General features: G+C 45.1%; 1 protein-coding gene and 1 pseudogene across 4 annotated transcripts in view; both read left to right on the forward strand.

The window, feature by feature from the left end:
- The window catches only part of dennd2b (DENN domain containing 2B), a 415,361-nt gene that overhangs the window by 268,063 nt on the left and 133,223 nt on the right, over positions 1–14,075 (forward strand). For all 4 annotated transcript variants that reach the window (XM_078220724.1, XM_078220723.1, XM_078220721.1 and 1 more), the window contains one exon: positions 9,825–9,979. In XM_078220724.1, the coding sequence (XP_078076850.1) occupies positions 9,825–9,979 (155 nt within the window). The remainder of the gene's footprint in view (positions 1–9,824; positions 9,980–14,075) is intronic.
- LOC144499028 (ATP synthase F(0) complex subunit C1, mitochondrial pseudogene) lies at positions 9,117–9,659 on the forward strand (annotated as a pseudogene).

The following is a 14,075-nucleotide window of genomic DNA, read 5'->3' on the forward strand; positions in this document are numbered from 1 at the left end:
CTCGCGTGAGCTTAGCTTACTAACTAATATAAAAAGATGTTACAATGGCAAAAACAAAGCACGGTGTCTAGTTTTAGTTAATTCATGTTTCTTTAAATCCAGTCAACATATAAGTTGTTTCAAAAAATGAGTCAGCCCAGGTCTCAATAGCAAGCTTATTTCAATTTAATATCTTAGGCACCTGAATGAGTCAGCGAATTTTAAATGCCCAAAATTGCAAGAAGCAGGGCACATAGTTACCAGTGGGGGAGGGAAATAATTCAAACTCAAATCAGTACGGTGCAATTGCTTCCATTTGTACATGACTAAAGTTCCATTTTTAAAAATCTAAGTGGTAGGATTTGCAAAATCCAGGACATGCTGCGAACGATCTTCCAGTTTAAATCACAGAGCAAGTTTCCATCTTCCATAGCCCCGGCACTGATCTGGAGAAGTCGACCTGCTACAGAACCTGTCCAACTTTCAATTCGATTAAAAACAGGTACCACAACACCGGGTGACCCAGTCCTTCATATTGCTGCCCTGACAGTAACGACAAAGGTTTACCCCACAAGAGTTGTTCTGAAGTTTTGCTTTGAAAAGAGTCGATCCTCCTGGGAAATTAATCCAGCTGGATCTTCAAGCAATCCTGTAGGTTCATTAGCGTTCTGCAGAGATATGGAATTCAATGGAAAGAAGCATCATCGCTTAAAAGTTATTTACAAAAAGTTAGCTTAATTTTTGCAATCTTTTTATTACATTATTCATTCAAAGAATTAAGTCGAAGAGTGTCCACCGTCGCTTTAGAAATAAAGAATATGAACTGTTTGTGCTCATGCAACTTTTGCAGAATAAATTTGTTTGACATTTTAAGCTTACAAATTAGATCCGTGTGATACTCATCAGCTGCTTGCCACTCTCAATATTGCATTCAACTTTACCTCTTACACTTGTGAAAGCCAAAGAAAAGAGGAAAGATGTTCAGGGAGATGCACCAGGTGTTGCAGTAAATGAAACTGGCGAATAGAATTCTGGATTTAGGCTTTGCACTGACCTATGGTGTCCCTGGTGTCAGTCAGATTGCAGGAGAAGTCCTGGAACAGGGAAGCACTCTTATCGAGCTTGGCATTGGTCGGAAGGTGCAGAAAATTGAGCATCAGAATTTAACACTGTTATTGGATATGGAGTTGGGAACACTGGGAATTGGCCCTGGAAATTGGCAGGCGGACTGGAGGTTGTGGCAGAATGTCTTGTGATCTGTAAGTACTGGCAGGCAGAGATTCCTGAGGTTTATGTGGGCTGATGTGGTTCTGTTGAAATAGGATCCCCCCCTCTAGTCTGCAAGCTTTAGATGGAATCAGATGACACAAAATCTGGAACTGTTGTGAACTGCGTGGAGGGTAGAAATGGACTTCAAGAGGACATGGTCAGGTTGGCACAATGGACAGACACATGGCAGATGACATTTAATGCAGAGAACTATAAAGTGATACATTTTGCCAAGAAGAGGGCGACACGGTAGCACAGTGGTTAGCACTGCTGCTTCACAGCTCCAGGGACCTGGGTTCGATTCCCGGCTCGGGTCACTGCCTGTGTGGAGTTTGCGCATTCTCCTCGTGTCTGCGTGGGTTTCCTCCGGGTGCTCCGGTTTCCTCCCACAGTCCAAAGATGTGCGGGTTAGGTTGATTGGCCATTGTAAAATTGCCCCTTAGTGTCCTGAGGTTTGTAGATTAGAGGGATTAGCGGGTAAAAATATGTAGGGATATGGGGGTAGGGCTTGGGTGGGATGGTGGTCGGTGCAGACTCGATGGGCCGAATGGCCTCTTCCTGCACTGTAGGGTTTCTATGGTTTCTATGATTCTATGAAGAGTGTGGAGGAACAATACAAAATAAAGGATGCAATTTTACTGGAGCTGCCAGAGGGACCTGGAAGTATACAGTGGTCAGTGTCATCACACGGACCTCTCAGGGACAAAGGAGGGGAATTATGCTTAGAACCCAAGGGAATAGGGGAGATCCTAAATGAATACTTTGCATCGGTATTCACGAAGGAGAGGGGCGTGTTAACCGGGAGTGTCTCGGAGGGAGGTGTTGACCCGTTAGAGAAAATCTCCATTACAAGAGAGGAAGTGTTAGGTTTTTTAGGGAACATTAAAACTGACAAAGCCCCAGGGCCTGATGGCATCTATCCTCGACTGCTCATGGAGATGAGAGGTGAAATTGCTGGGCCTCTGACGGAAATCTTTGTCGCTTCTTTGGACACGGGTGAGGTCCCTGAGGATTGGAGGATAGCGAATGTGGTCCCGTTGTTTAAGAAGGGTAGCAGGGATAACCCAGGAAATTATAGGCCGGTGAGCTTGACGTCCGTGGTAGGGAAGTTGTTGGAGAGGATTCTTAGAGACAGGATGTATGTGCATTTAGAACGAAACAATCTCATTAGTGACAGAGAGCATGGTTTTGTAAGAGGGAGGTCGTGCCTTACAAATTTGGTGGAGTTTTTTGAGGAAGTGACAAAAACGGTTGATGAAGGAAGGGCCGTGGATGTCGTCTATATGGATTTCAGTAAGGCATTTGACAAAGTCCCACATGGCAGGTTGGTTAAGAAGGTTAAGGCTCATGGGATACAAGGAGAAGTGGCTAGATGGGTGGAGAACTGGCTTGGCCATAGGAGACAGAGGGTAGTGGTCGAAGGGTCTTTTTCCGGCTGGAGGTCTGTGACCAGTGGTGTTCCGCAGGGCTCTGTACTGGGACCTCTGCTATTTGTGATATATATAAGTGATTTGGAAGAAGGTGTAACTGGTGTAATCAGCAAGTTTGCGGATGACACGAAGATGGCTGGAATTGCGGATAGCGCAGAGCATTGTCGGGCAATACAGCAGGATATAGATAGGCTGGAAAATTGGGCGGAGAGGTGGCAGATGGAGTTTAATCCGGATAAATGCGAAGTGATGCATTTTGGAAGAAATAATGTAGGGAGGAGTTATACAATAAATGGCAGAGTCATCAGGAGTATAGAAACACAGAGGGACCTAGGTGTGCAAGTCCACAAATCCTTGAAGGTGGCAACACAGGTGGAGAAGGTGGTGAAGAAGACATATGGTATGCTTGCCTTTATAGGACGGGGTATAGAGTATAAAAGCTGGAGTCTGATGATGCAGCAGTATAGAACGCTGGTTAGGCCACATTTGGAGTACTGCGTCCAGTTCTGGTCGCCGCACTACCAGAAGGACGTGGAGGCATTGGAGAGAGTGCAGAGAAGGTTTACCAGGATGTTGCCTGGTATGGAGGGTCTTAGCTATGAGGAGAGATTGGGTAGACTGGGGTTGTTCTCCTTGGAAAGACGGAGAATGAGGGGAGATCTAATAGAGGTATACAAGATTATGAAGGGTATAGATAGGGTGAACAGTGGGAAGCTTTTTCCCAGGTCGGAGGTGACGATCACGAGGGGTCACGGGCTCAAGCTGAGAGGGGCGAAGTATAACTCAGACATCAGAGGGACGTTTTTTACACAGAGGGTGGTGGGGGCCTGGAATGCGCTGCCAAGTAGGGTGGTGGAGGCAGGCACGCTGACATCGTTTAAGACTTACCTGGATAGTCACATGAGCAGCCTGGGAATGGAGGGATACAAACGATTGGTCTAGTTGGACCAAGGAGCGGCACAGGCTTGGAGGGCCGAAGGGCCTGTTTCCTGTGCTGTACTGTTCTTTGTTCTTTGTTCTTAATAGTGTGATAACCCTCATGATCTGCACAGGGAATCACTAATGGACCTCCCAGTTGGGTTCGTAGAATATATGAGCTCCCTGGGGACTGGTAATTAGCCCACCAGGTGGAGCTCGTATACCGAGCCATATATAAAGCAAGACCCTGAGAGGGTCTATTAACCTTTTAGTCCCAGTTGGGACCTGTTGTGTTCACCTCAGGCTTGTAGTTATTGTTTATTTTCATTTGTGCAATAAAAGCACAGTTCCTTCACAGCCGACTCTTGGAGTTATTATAATTGAGGATCCTGGGCTTTAGAAATAGAGGCAGAGTATAAAAGCAAGAAATGTATGATGAACCTATATCGAACACTGGTTCAGCCTTGGTGAGTATTGTGAGCAATTTTGGGCACCAGACCTTAGGAAGGATGTAAAGGCTTTAGAGAGAATGCAGAAAAGATTTACGAGAATGGCTCCAGGGATAAGGAACTTCAGTTATGAGGATAGGATGGAGTTCTTCTTGGTGAAGAGAAGGTTGAGAGGAGATCTGTCAGAGGTGTTCAAAATGAAGAAGAGTTTGAACAGAGTAAATAGAGACAAATATTTCCCTTTGGCGGAAGAGTTGAGAACCGGGGAGACCATTTTAAGGTGATTGGTAAAAGAATAAAAGCTAAATAAGGAGAAAAGGTAGGTAACCTATAGTTAGACTTTGGAATGCACTGCCTGAGATGGGTTCAATTGTAGCTTTTAAATGGAAATGATCATTTCAAATAGATAAGCTCCTGAAGTGAAATAAAAATGATTGGGTTATGGGGAAAGGACATGGGAGTGGGACGAGTTGATCTGCTTACCCGAGAGTCAGAGGCTCTGTGTCATTGCTTGTAGTCAGTCAGAGAATAGGTTGTTTTATGACAATAGTTGCATTATATCATGTAAAGCATTAAAGAATCTTCTCCAATAATTTCCCCACCACTGATGTCTCTTCTGCCCTTCTTAAACAGAGGAACAATGTTAGCTACTCTCCAATCCTCTGGTACCTCGCCCCTGGCGGAACAGGATACAAAGATTTTGGCCAAGACCTCAGCAATTTCTTCCCTTGCCTCTCTCAGTATTCTGGGATAGATCCTATCGAGCCCTGGGGACTTGTCCACTTTAATGTATTTCAGAACCTCCAATACATCTTCCCTTTTTATCTCAACATGTCCTAGAATGTCAACATCCCCCTTTCTACACTCACCATCCACCACTGATGCAAAGTACTCATTAAGGACCTCACCCACCTCATCTGGCTCCAACACAAATTCCCCCCACTGTCCTTGAGTGGACCTACCTTTTCCTTAGTTACCCTCTTCCTCCTTATATACGCACAAAGAGCCTTGGGATTCACCTTAATCCTGCCTGCCAAGGACATTTCTTGGCCCCTTTTTGCCCTCCTAAGTCCCTGTTTAAGTTCTTTCCTGCTATCTTTATATTCCTCAAGAGCCTTATCCGTTTTCAATTTCCTGAAATTTATGTATGGCTCCTTCTTCTTTTTCATTAAGCTCATAATTTCTCTTGTCATCCAAAGTTCCCAAAGTTTGCCATCTTTGTCCTTCATTTTTACAGAGACATACTTGTCCTGAATTGTTAACAACTGACTTTTAAAAGACTCCCACATATCAGATGTGGATTTACCTTCAAACAGCTGCCTCCAGTCTACATTCCCTAGCTCCTGCCTAATACTGTCATATTTAGCCTTCTCCCAGTTTAGTACGTTCATTCTGGGACTACTTCTATCCTTTTCTACAAGTATGCTGAAACTTATAGAATTGTGATCACTGTTCCCAAAATGGTCCCCCACTGAGACATCAATCACATGTCCGGGCTCGTTTCCCAGAACTCGGTCTAAGATAGCCCCTTCCCGAGTTGGGCTACCTATATATTGCCACAAGAAGCACTCTTGGACACACTGAACAAACTCTGCCCTGTCCAAGCCCCTGGCACTAAAGGAATTCCAGTCTATATTGGACAAGTTAAAATCGCCCATCACAACAACTCCGTTGTTTTTACATCTTCCCATAATCTGCTGACATATCAGTTCCTCCACTTCACACTGGCTGTTGGGAGGTCTGCAGTACGACCCCAACAGTGTGATTGCACCGCCCCTGATCCTGAGTTCTACCCATATGGCCTCACTGCATGATGCCACCAAGGTGTCCTCTCTCTGTATAGCTGTGACATTCTCCCTAATCAGTAAAGCAACACACTCACCTCTTTTGTCACCCTCTCTATCTCGCCTGAATCATCTAAATCCTGGAATGCTAAGCTGCCAGTCCTGTCCTTCTTTCATCCAAGTCTGCGTAATTGCCACAACATCATAGTTCCATGTAGTAATCCAAGCTTTAAGTTCATCCACCTTACCTGTCATACTCTTTGCGTTAAAGCAAACACACCTCTGACCATCCGTCTTGTAATGTCTCTCCCTGTGTTTTATTTCTCTTAGCCTTACTGGACCCATTCACTGAGTTCTCCACAGTCTCTGTACTCTCTGACCTATGGCTGTGACCTATGGGAGTTCCACCCCCCTGCCTTATTAGTTTAAATCCACCTTAACTGCACTATCAAATCTCCCTGCTAGGATGTTAGCGCCTTTCCAGTTAAGATCCTTTTTGTACAGGTTCCATCTGCCATAGAAAAGATCCCAGTGGTCTAAATATCTGAAGCCCTCCCTCCTGCACCAACTCCAAGCCACTTATTAAGCTGCGCTATCTTCCTATTTCTTGCTTCACTACCACGTGGCACAGGGAGTATTCCTGAGACTACAGCCCTGGAAGTCCTGCATTTCAGCTGCCTTCCTAACTGCCTGACTTCATTTTGCAGGACCACATTTTCTTCCTATCAATGTCGTTAGTTCCAAAATGAACCACGACTACTGGCTGTTCACTCTCCTGCTTCAGAATGCCCTGTGCCTGCTGAAAGACGTCCTTGATTCTGGTACCAGGGAGGCAACAGGCCATCCTGGAGTCTCGATCGTGGTCACAGAAGTGCCTGACTGTGCCCCTTACTATTGAATCCCCGACCACCACCTCATGCCTGCACTTTGACCCTCCCTGCTGTACAGCAGAGCCAGCAGTGGTGCCACTGTCTTGGCTACTGCTGCCATTATCCTCTGATATGCTGTCCTCCCCAACAGCATCTAAATCAATGTATCTGATTGAGAGAGAGATGGGGACAGCCGCATGGGGCTCCTGCCCTGACTGCCTACTGTTTGTGACTGTCACCCATCTATCTTCCTCAACCTGGGGTACGGGCACCTCCCAGAAACTTCTCTCTATGACGCTCTCCGCCATATGCATGCTCCTAAGTGCGTCCATCTGATGCTCCAGTCGATCTAAGTGATTTATTAGGAGCCTCATTTGTAAGCACTTCCTGTAAATGTAGTGCTCCGGGACAGTTGGACTGTCCTGGATTACCCACATGTCACAGGTGGAGAATAGGACTGGTGTGACCGACTTACCCTTTGTTAATTGATTAATTAAAATTTAATTTGTGCGGACCCTCTTTTGTTTAAGTAATAACTAAATTAAATTGGTCAGTCAACCAAGTTAACTACTCACTAAACTGTCTCAGTTATTGCCCACTATAGTAAGAACAAATTAGAACTAAATATAATTTAAATCTTGTCTAAACCGCTACTCTATTCAGTCCCATTGAACTAAAATATTAAAGAAATGAAGGGGTTATAAAGGTACTTCACCTGATCACAACTCACCAATCAGAGGCCACTCCCTGGTCTGAACCGTGACGTCAGAGTTCAGATTCCCTGATGGTCGGTTTCTCCACCGATTTCCCGGCTGCTCCTGTAAAGGTAAGTTCCCGAGAGAAACTAGGCCCGAATCCACACCACGCTGGATTTTATACACTCACCAGTCGCTAGGCTCCACCCTCCGGACGTTTCTCCACCGATTTCCCGGCTGCTCCTGTAAAGGTAAGTTCCCGAGAGACCCTCACTCATTTAGTGCCGATGTAAGATTCACACCGATGTTTCACACCTTACACACAGGGGAGAATTCAGTGGGAGGCACAAAAATTGGCTTTACACCGGTGTAGATTTCCCACGGGTTCTTCAGTTGCTCCCCGTCATGGTGGATTGGGAAAGCTGCTGGAAGCTGGCGTGAAACTCACTGCATCCTGCTAATGGGAAGCAGTTGAAGACCTGACCAACCACACCCGATTGGCCGAGAAGCTAGCAAGAAAGCACGCCAGTGTGAAACATGTTCAGAATAATGTGGCGTGTAGATGTCGGGACTTACCCGAACAATGTCTGGTGCTGCCTCTGGAGTTCAGGATGAAGGCCGACAGCGACCCTGGAACCCGGAACCCCACAGCAGTGGGTGGGAGGAGCATCTATAGATGGACCTTCCAGATTTGGTGTCCTGGAGGAGATCCATCTTCCAGTGTTCCTGGAGATTTATCTTCATTTTTATGACATCCATCTTCTTTCTTCAATAGTGGGTCAGTGAGGTTGGGAGCCTTTTTAATATGTTGCCTGATAGGACAGCAGACCATGTGCAATCTGACCTGCCCCACTAGGGAATATGGCGTAAAACACCAGGTTGCATAACGAATGAGTTTGGGGCTGGAAGATATGGCATGTTTCCCTGTCGGCCTCCGCAGTGGGAAACACCCCACATTCCCGTCCACTCTACGGGACCTAGTCCCCAGGTGGGAGAATTCCAGCAATTATTTCAGCATGTCAATGGTCTGCTCTGTCACATTCCTTGTGGAGGCATAGCTCTTCTTCTATGCATGCTGCACATGTGTATGTTAGTTGTGACCCAAAGTCATGAAGCTTGTCATCAGTAAATAACCCTCCTCATCATGTAGCCATCTCTTGCTTTGCCTCATTGGTTGACATACAGCTGGCACAATGGACTGCTGCAGAATGAAGGCATCATGCCCAACTTCCAGCACCATCTGTCCCACTTTGTTACAATGGAAACTCTTAGGTCTTGGAATATCCCTACCACCCCCAACACCTTTCTGGTCTGAGAAGGAGTTCCCAGTGAATTCCAACCTGTCCCATCTCTTCTCTGGCTATTTGCCTTCCTTTCACATTCCCACCTTTTGTCCTTCTCGGGTGATGGAGAAAGGGTTTAGATTTATGGACCAGCTCATAATCATCAGTCTCTTTGTTCTCTGTCTAGCTCTTGTAAGCCTCTGGTCTGCAGCATAGGTTGTAACTATTGGAGAAGCAATTTTTAAAATTCTTTCAGGAAAGTTATTTCCCCAAATGCTTCATGCTTTGTATCTTTAGTGCCTGTATCCAATGGTCAAAATTACTTTGCTTCACCCTCTCAAATTCAAGAGCGGTCCTTCAAGCTCTATCACTCAAAATGAAACAGACCTGCTCATTGGTGAGTACAGCTGAGGAGAGGCTAAAGGAGATTGGGAATAATCATGATGTACGATTGTTCTAAGTTTGTATTCTGTCCTGCTGTGGTTCGCAGCACTTTGGGGACATTCCTTTGGCTAAACTTCAGACCAGAGATCCAAAATGAACAAGTGCAGCTCCTCTCTGCACCAGGGAATGCACTGGTGCAGACTGTATGGCGGGATCTCCAAACCAGCATCACCTCCAGGGACATTGACAGTGCTGCTAAGTTCACCGGTGCTGTCGCTGCGACTGTCAGAGTGGCTGGCTCTGCTGCTGTTATTGGGACGGTATTTAGCAGTTTGATCATTGGCTTTGCCAGGAAGCCTTCCCTGAAGCGGCAGCTTTTCTCGGATGCAATCCTGGGATTTACCCTTTCTGAGGCTATGGGTCTCTCCTATCTGACGGTTACCTTCCTGATCCTGTTTTCCATGAAAACCCCTGTGGGAGAATCCGGAAGAGGACTGGGGAAGAGTAAATTATTGCAGTGTGTGGCTTTGGCCTCTCCGTCACCACTAAGTATTCAATTATTCTTTTCAATTCAATTGTCTGAGAACTCCTTGATTTAGTCCTGCAGAGGTCACTGTCTGAGTAAAATGGTTGAACGAGTGAAAAGAATAACAGTTGTGACAGTTCCAGCACATTTTAGTTTGCGTAAAGCAATCTCTCATCTTTAAAAGATACTGAATTAAAACATTCATTAACTAACAACTCTTTTCTGTGTGTTTTGCCAGGAAATCCTTTGAATTTGAAGATGCTGTCAGTCTTCAGTCATCCCACTCTCCCTCTCCTACTGAAAATGGTACATCCACCTCTCCTCTGGAGGGACACAGCCGATTCAGTTCAAAAAGCACTTTAGCAGAAGAAAATGCCTATGAAGACATCATAGGTAAGAGTCAGAAAATAGCCAGAAAAAACACTTCAAAATAGTACTATCATGCTGGCCATTCACAAAAATATCATTTGAAAATAATGATCTGCAGTTTGTTATACTTCAGTTATGTTACTTCATTGAGTGATTATAAGCTTGAAATTTGCAAAAGTAAGACCAGCAAAGTTGTCGGCCATATGACTCAAAGCAGCTTCTGCCATCCAGACATATATAGTTAAATGTGGAAATCCAGAAGTTGGTGTCAGTGATTCTCTGTTTCCCTGGAGGATGCACTATTGCGGTTGAGCAGGTGAAATCAAAGCAACTGTAAGGACATTGGGTCTTGTCCATTCAGGAGAAACTGAGCTTTCAAATGTTGTACTAAGTCATAACTACAGCTGGCCAGCCTCTCTCATCCTGAAAATCTAACCTTACAATTGTCTCAGAAGAATATTTAAAAGTTGTAGGATTTAAAAATGTACTTTTAAAGTTTGTGTTCTGATATTCACATTTCTCCCTTAGTCCCATGTGTATGACCCAATATTTTGTTTTCTCTACAATGATATGAATATCAGGTAGAGTCGACAGGGTTTTGAGTGAGAAATCATGTTCAACCAACTTATTGGAGTTCTTTGTGGAAGTAACATCCACAAAGGACTCCAATAAGTTGGTTGAACATGATAGATAAAGGGGAATTGGTGGATGTACTGTACTTAAATTTGTAGAAGGCATTTGATAAAGTGCCACATTAAAGGTATTGGAAAATAAAAGCCCATGGTATAGGGGGTAATATTTTGGCATGGATGGAAGATTGGCTGGCTGACAGGAAGCAGAGAGTAGGTATAAATGGGGCCTATGGTGTACCATAGCGATCAGTGCTGGGACTTCAACTTTTTCCAATTTATACCAATGACTTGGATGAACAAACCAAGGTTTTTGTTGCTAAATTTGCTGATGACATGAAGATAGGCTGGAAAGTAAGTTGTGAAGATGACATAGGGAGGCTCCATAAGAACCAGGAGCAGGAGTAGGCCATCTGGCCCCTCGAGCCTGTTCCGCCATTCAGTAAGATCTTTTCTGTTGGGAGTCTTTTATAGACCTCCTAAAAGTTCTAGAGAGGTTGAGGAAAGGATTGCGGAGTCAATCCTGCTTAGGAGTGAAAGTAATAGGGCAATTGTTATGGGGGATTTTAACTTGACTAATATTGACTGGAATTGTTATAGCTCTAGCTCGTTAGAGGGGTCAGTTTTTGTTCAAAGCGTGCAGGAAGGTTTTTTGACTCAGTATGTAGACAGGCCAACTAGAGGTGAGGCTATATTGGATCTGGTGCTGGGAAATGAGCCAGACCAGGTGCTAGACTTGGAAGTTGGTGTGCATTTTGGTGATAGTGACCACAATTCGGTTACGTTCACCTTAGTGATGGAAAGGGATAGGCATGAACCTCGGGCCAGTGGTTTTAGCTGGGGGAAGGGTAATTATGAGGCTATTAGGAGAGAATTAGGAAACATAGGTTGGACTAGGAGATTACAGGGACTGGGAACGTCCGACATGTGGAGTTTTTTCAAGGAGCAGCTACTGCGAGTCTGTGATAGGTATGTCCCTGTCAGGCAAGGAGGAATTGGTAGGGCTAGGGAACCGTGGTGCACCAAAAAAGTTTCTTTGTTGGTTAAAAAGAAAAAGGAGGCTTATGTTCGGATGAGACGTGAGCACTCGGGTAGTGCACTAGAAAGCTTTAGATTGGCTAAGAGGGAGTTGAAGAGCGAGCTTAGAAGGGCTAAAAGGGGACATGAGAAGACTTTGGCGGATAGGGTTAAAGAGAATCCTAAGGCGTTCTATAGGTATGTCAAGAACAGAAGGTTGGTTAGGGCAAGTTTAGGGCCAGTTATAGATGGCAGAGGGAAGTTATGTGTGGAACCGGAGGAGATTGGTGAAGCATTGAACCAATATTTCTCTTCGGTGTTCACGCAAGGGGACATGAATATAGCTGAGGAGGACACTGGGTTGCAAGGGAGTAGAATAGACAGTATTACAGTTGATAAGGAGGATGTGCAGGATATTCTGGAGGGTCTGAAAATAGATAAATCCCCTGGTCCGGATGGGATTTATCCAAGGATTCTCTGGGAGGCAAGAGAAGTGATTGCAGAGCCTCTGGCTCTGATCTTCAGGTCGTCGTTGGCCTCTGGTATAGTACCAGAAGATTGGAGGTTAGCGAATGTTGTCCCATTGTTTAAGAAGGGGAACAGAGACTTCCCCGGGAATTATAGACCGGTGAGTCTCACTTCTGTTGTCGGCAAGATGTTGGAAAAAATTATAAGGGATAGGATTTATAGTTATTTGGAGAGTAATGAATTGATAGGTGATAGTCAGCATGGTTTTGTGGCAGGTAGGTCGTGCCTTACTAACCTTATTGAGTTTTTTGAGAAAGTGACCAAGGAGGTGGATGGGGGCAAGGCAGTGGACGTGGTATATATGGATTTTAGTAAGGCGTTTGATAAGGTTCACCATGGTAGGCTTCTGCAGAAAATGCAGATGTATGGGATTGGGGGTGATCTAGGAAATTGGATCAGGAATTGGCTAGCGGATAGGAAACAGAGGGTGGTGGTTGATAGTAAATATTCATCATGGAGTGCGGTTACAAGTGGTGTACCTCAGGGATCTGTTTTGGGGCCACTGCTGTTTGTAATATTTATTAATGATCTGGATGAGGGTATAGTTGGGTGGATTAGCAAATTTGCTGATGACACCAAAGTCGGTGGTGTGGTAGACAGTGAGGAAGGGTGTCGTAGTTTGCAGGAAGACTTAGACAGGTTGCAAAGTTGGGCCGAGAGGTGGCGGATGGAGTTTAATGCGGAGAAGTGTGAGGTAATTCACTTTGGTAGGAATAACAGATGTGTTGAGTATAGGGCTAACGGGAGGACTTTGAATAGTGTGGAGGAGCAGAGGGATCTAGGTGTATGTGTGCATAGATCCCTGAAAGTTGGGAATCAAGTAGATAAGGTTGTTAAGAAGGCATATGGTGTCTTGGCGTTTATTGGTAGGGGGATTGAATTTAGGAGTCGTAGCGTTATGTTGCAACTGTACACAACTCTGGTGCGGCCGCACTTGGAGTACTGTGTGCAGTTCTGGTCCCCACATTACAGGAAGGATGTGGAGGCTTTGGAGAGGGTGCAGAGGAGGTTTACCAGGATGTTGCCTGGTATGGAGGGGAGATCCTATGAGGAGAGGCTGAGGGATTTGGGATTGTTTTCGCTGGAAAGGCGGCGGCTAAGAGGGGATCTTATTGAAACATATAAGATGATTAGAGGTTTAGATAGGGTGGATAGTGATAGCCTTTTTCCTCTGATGGAGAAATCCAGCACGAGGGGGCATGGCTTTAAATTGAGGGGGGGTAGTTATAGAACCGATGTCAGGGGTAGGTTCTTTACCCAGAGGGTGGTGAGGGATTGGAATGCCCTGCCAGCATCAGTAGTAAATGCGCCTAGTTTGGGGGCGTTTAAGAGATCCGTAGATAGGTTCATGGACGAAAAGAAATTGGTTTAGGTTGGAGGGTCACAGTTTTTTTTTTTAACTGGTCGGTGCAACATCGTGGGCCGAAGGGCCTGTTCTGCGCTGTAATGTTCTATGTTCTATGTTCTATGTTCTATGTTTTCGTGGACTCAGCTCCACTTACCCGCCCGCTTACCATAACCCTTAATTCCTTTACTGTTCAAAAATTTATCTATCTTTGCCTTGAAAACATTTAGTGAGGTAGCGTCAACTGCTTCACTGGACAGGGAATTCCACAGATTCACAACCCTTTGTGTGAAGAAGTTCCTCCTCAACTTGATCCTAAATCTTCTCCTCCTTATTTTGAGGCCATGGCCCCTAGCACTAGTTTCATCTGCCAGTGGAAACAATCCCCCTGCTTATATCTATTCCCTTCATAAGTTTATATGTTTCTATAAGATCTCTCCTCATTTTTCTGAATTCCAATGAGTATAGTCCCAGTCTACTCAGTCACTCTGCATAAGCCAACCCTCTCAACTCCGGAATCAACCTAGTGAATCTCCTCTGCACCCCCTCCAGTGCCAGTATATTCTTTCTCAAGTCAGGAGACCAAAACTGTACACAGTAT

Source organism: Mustelus asterias, chromosome 9, assembly GCF_964213995.1.
Source record: "Mustelus asterias chromosome 9, sMusAst1.hap1.1, whole genome shotgun sequence".
Taxonomy (NCBI): domain Eukaryota; kingdom Metazoa; phylum Chordata; class Chondrichthyes; order Carcharhiniformes; family Triakidae; genus Mustelus; species Mustelus asterias.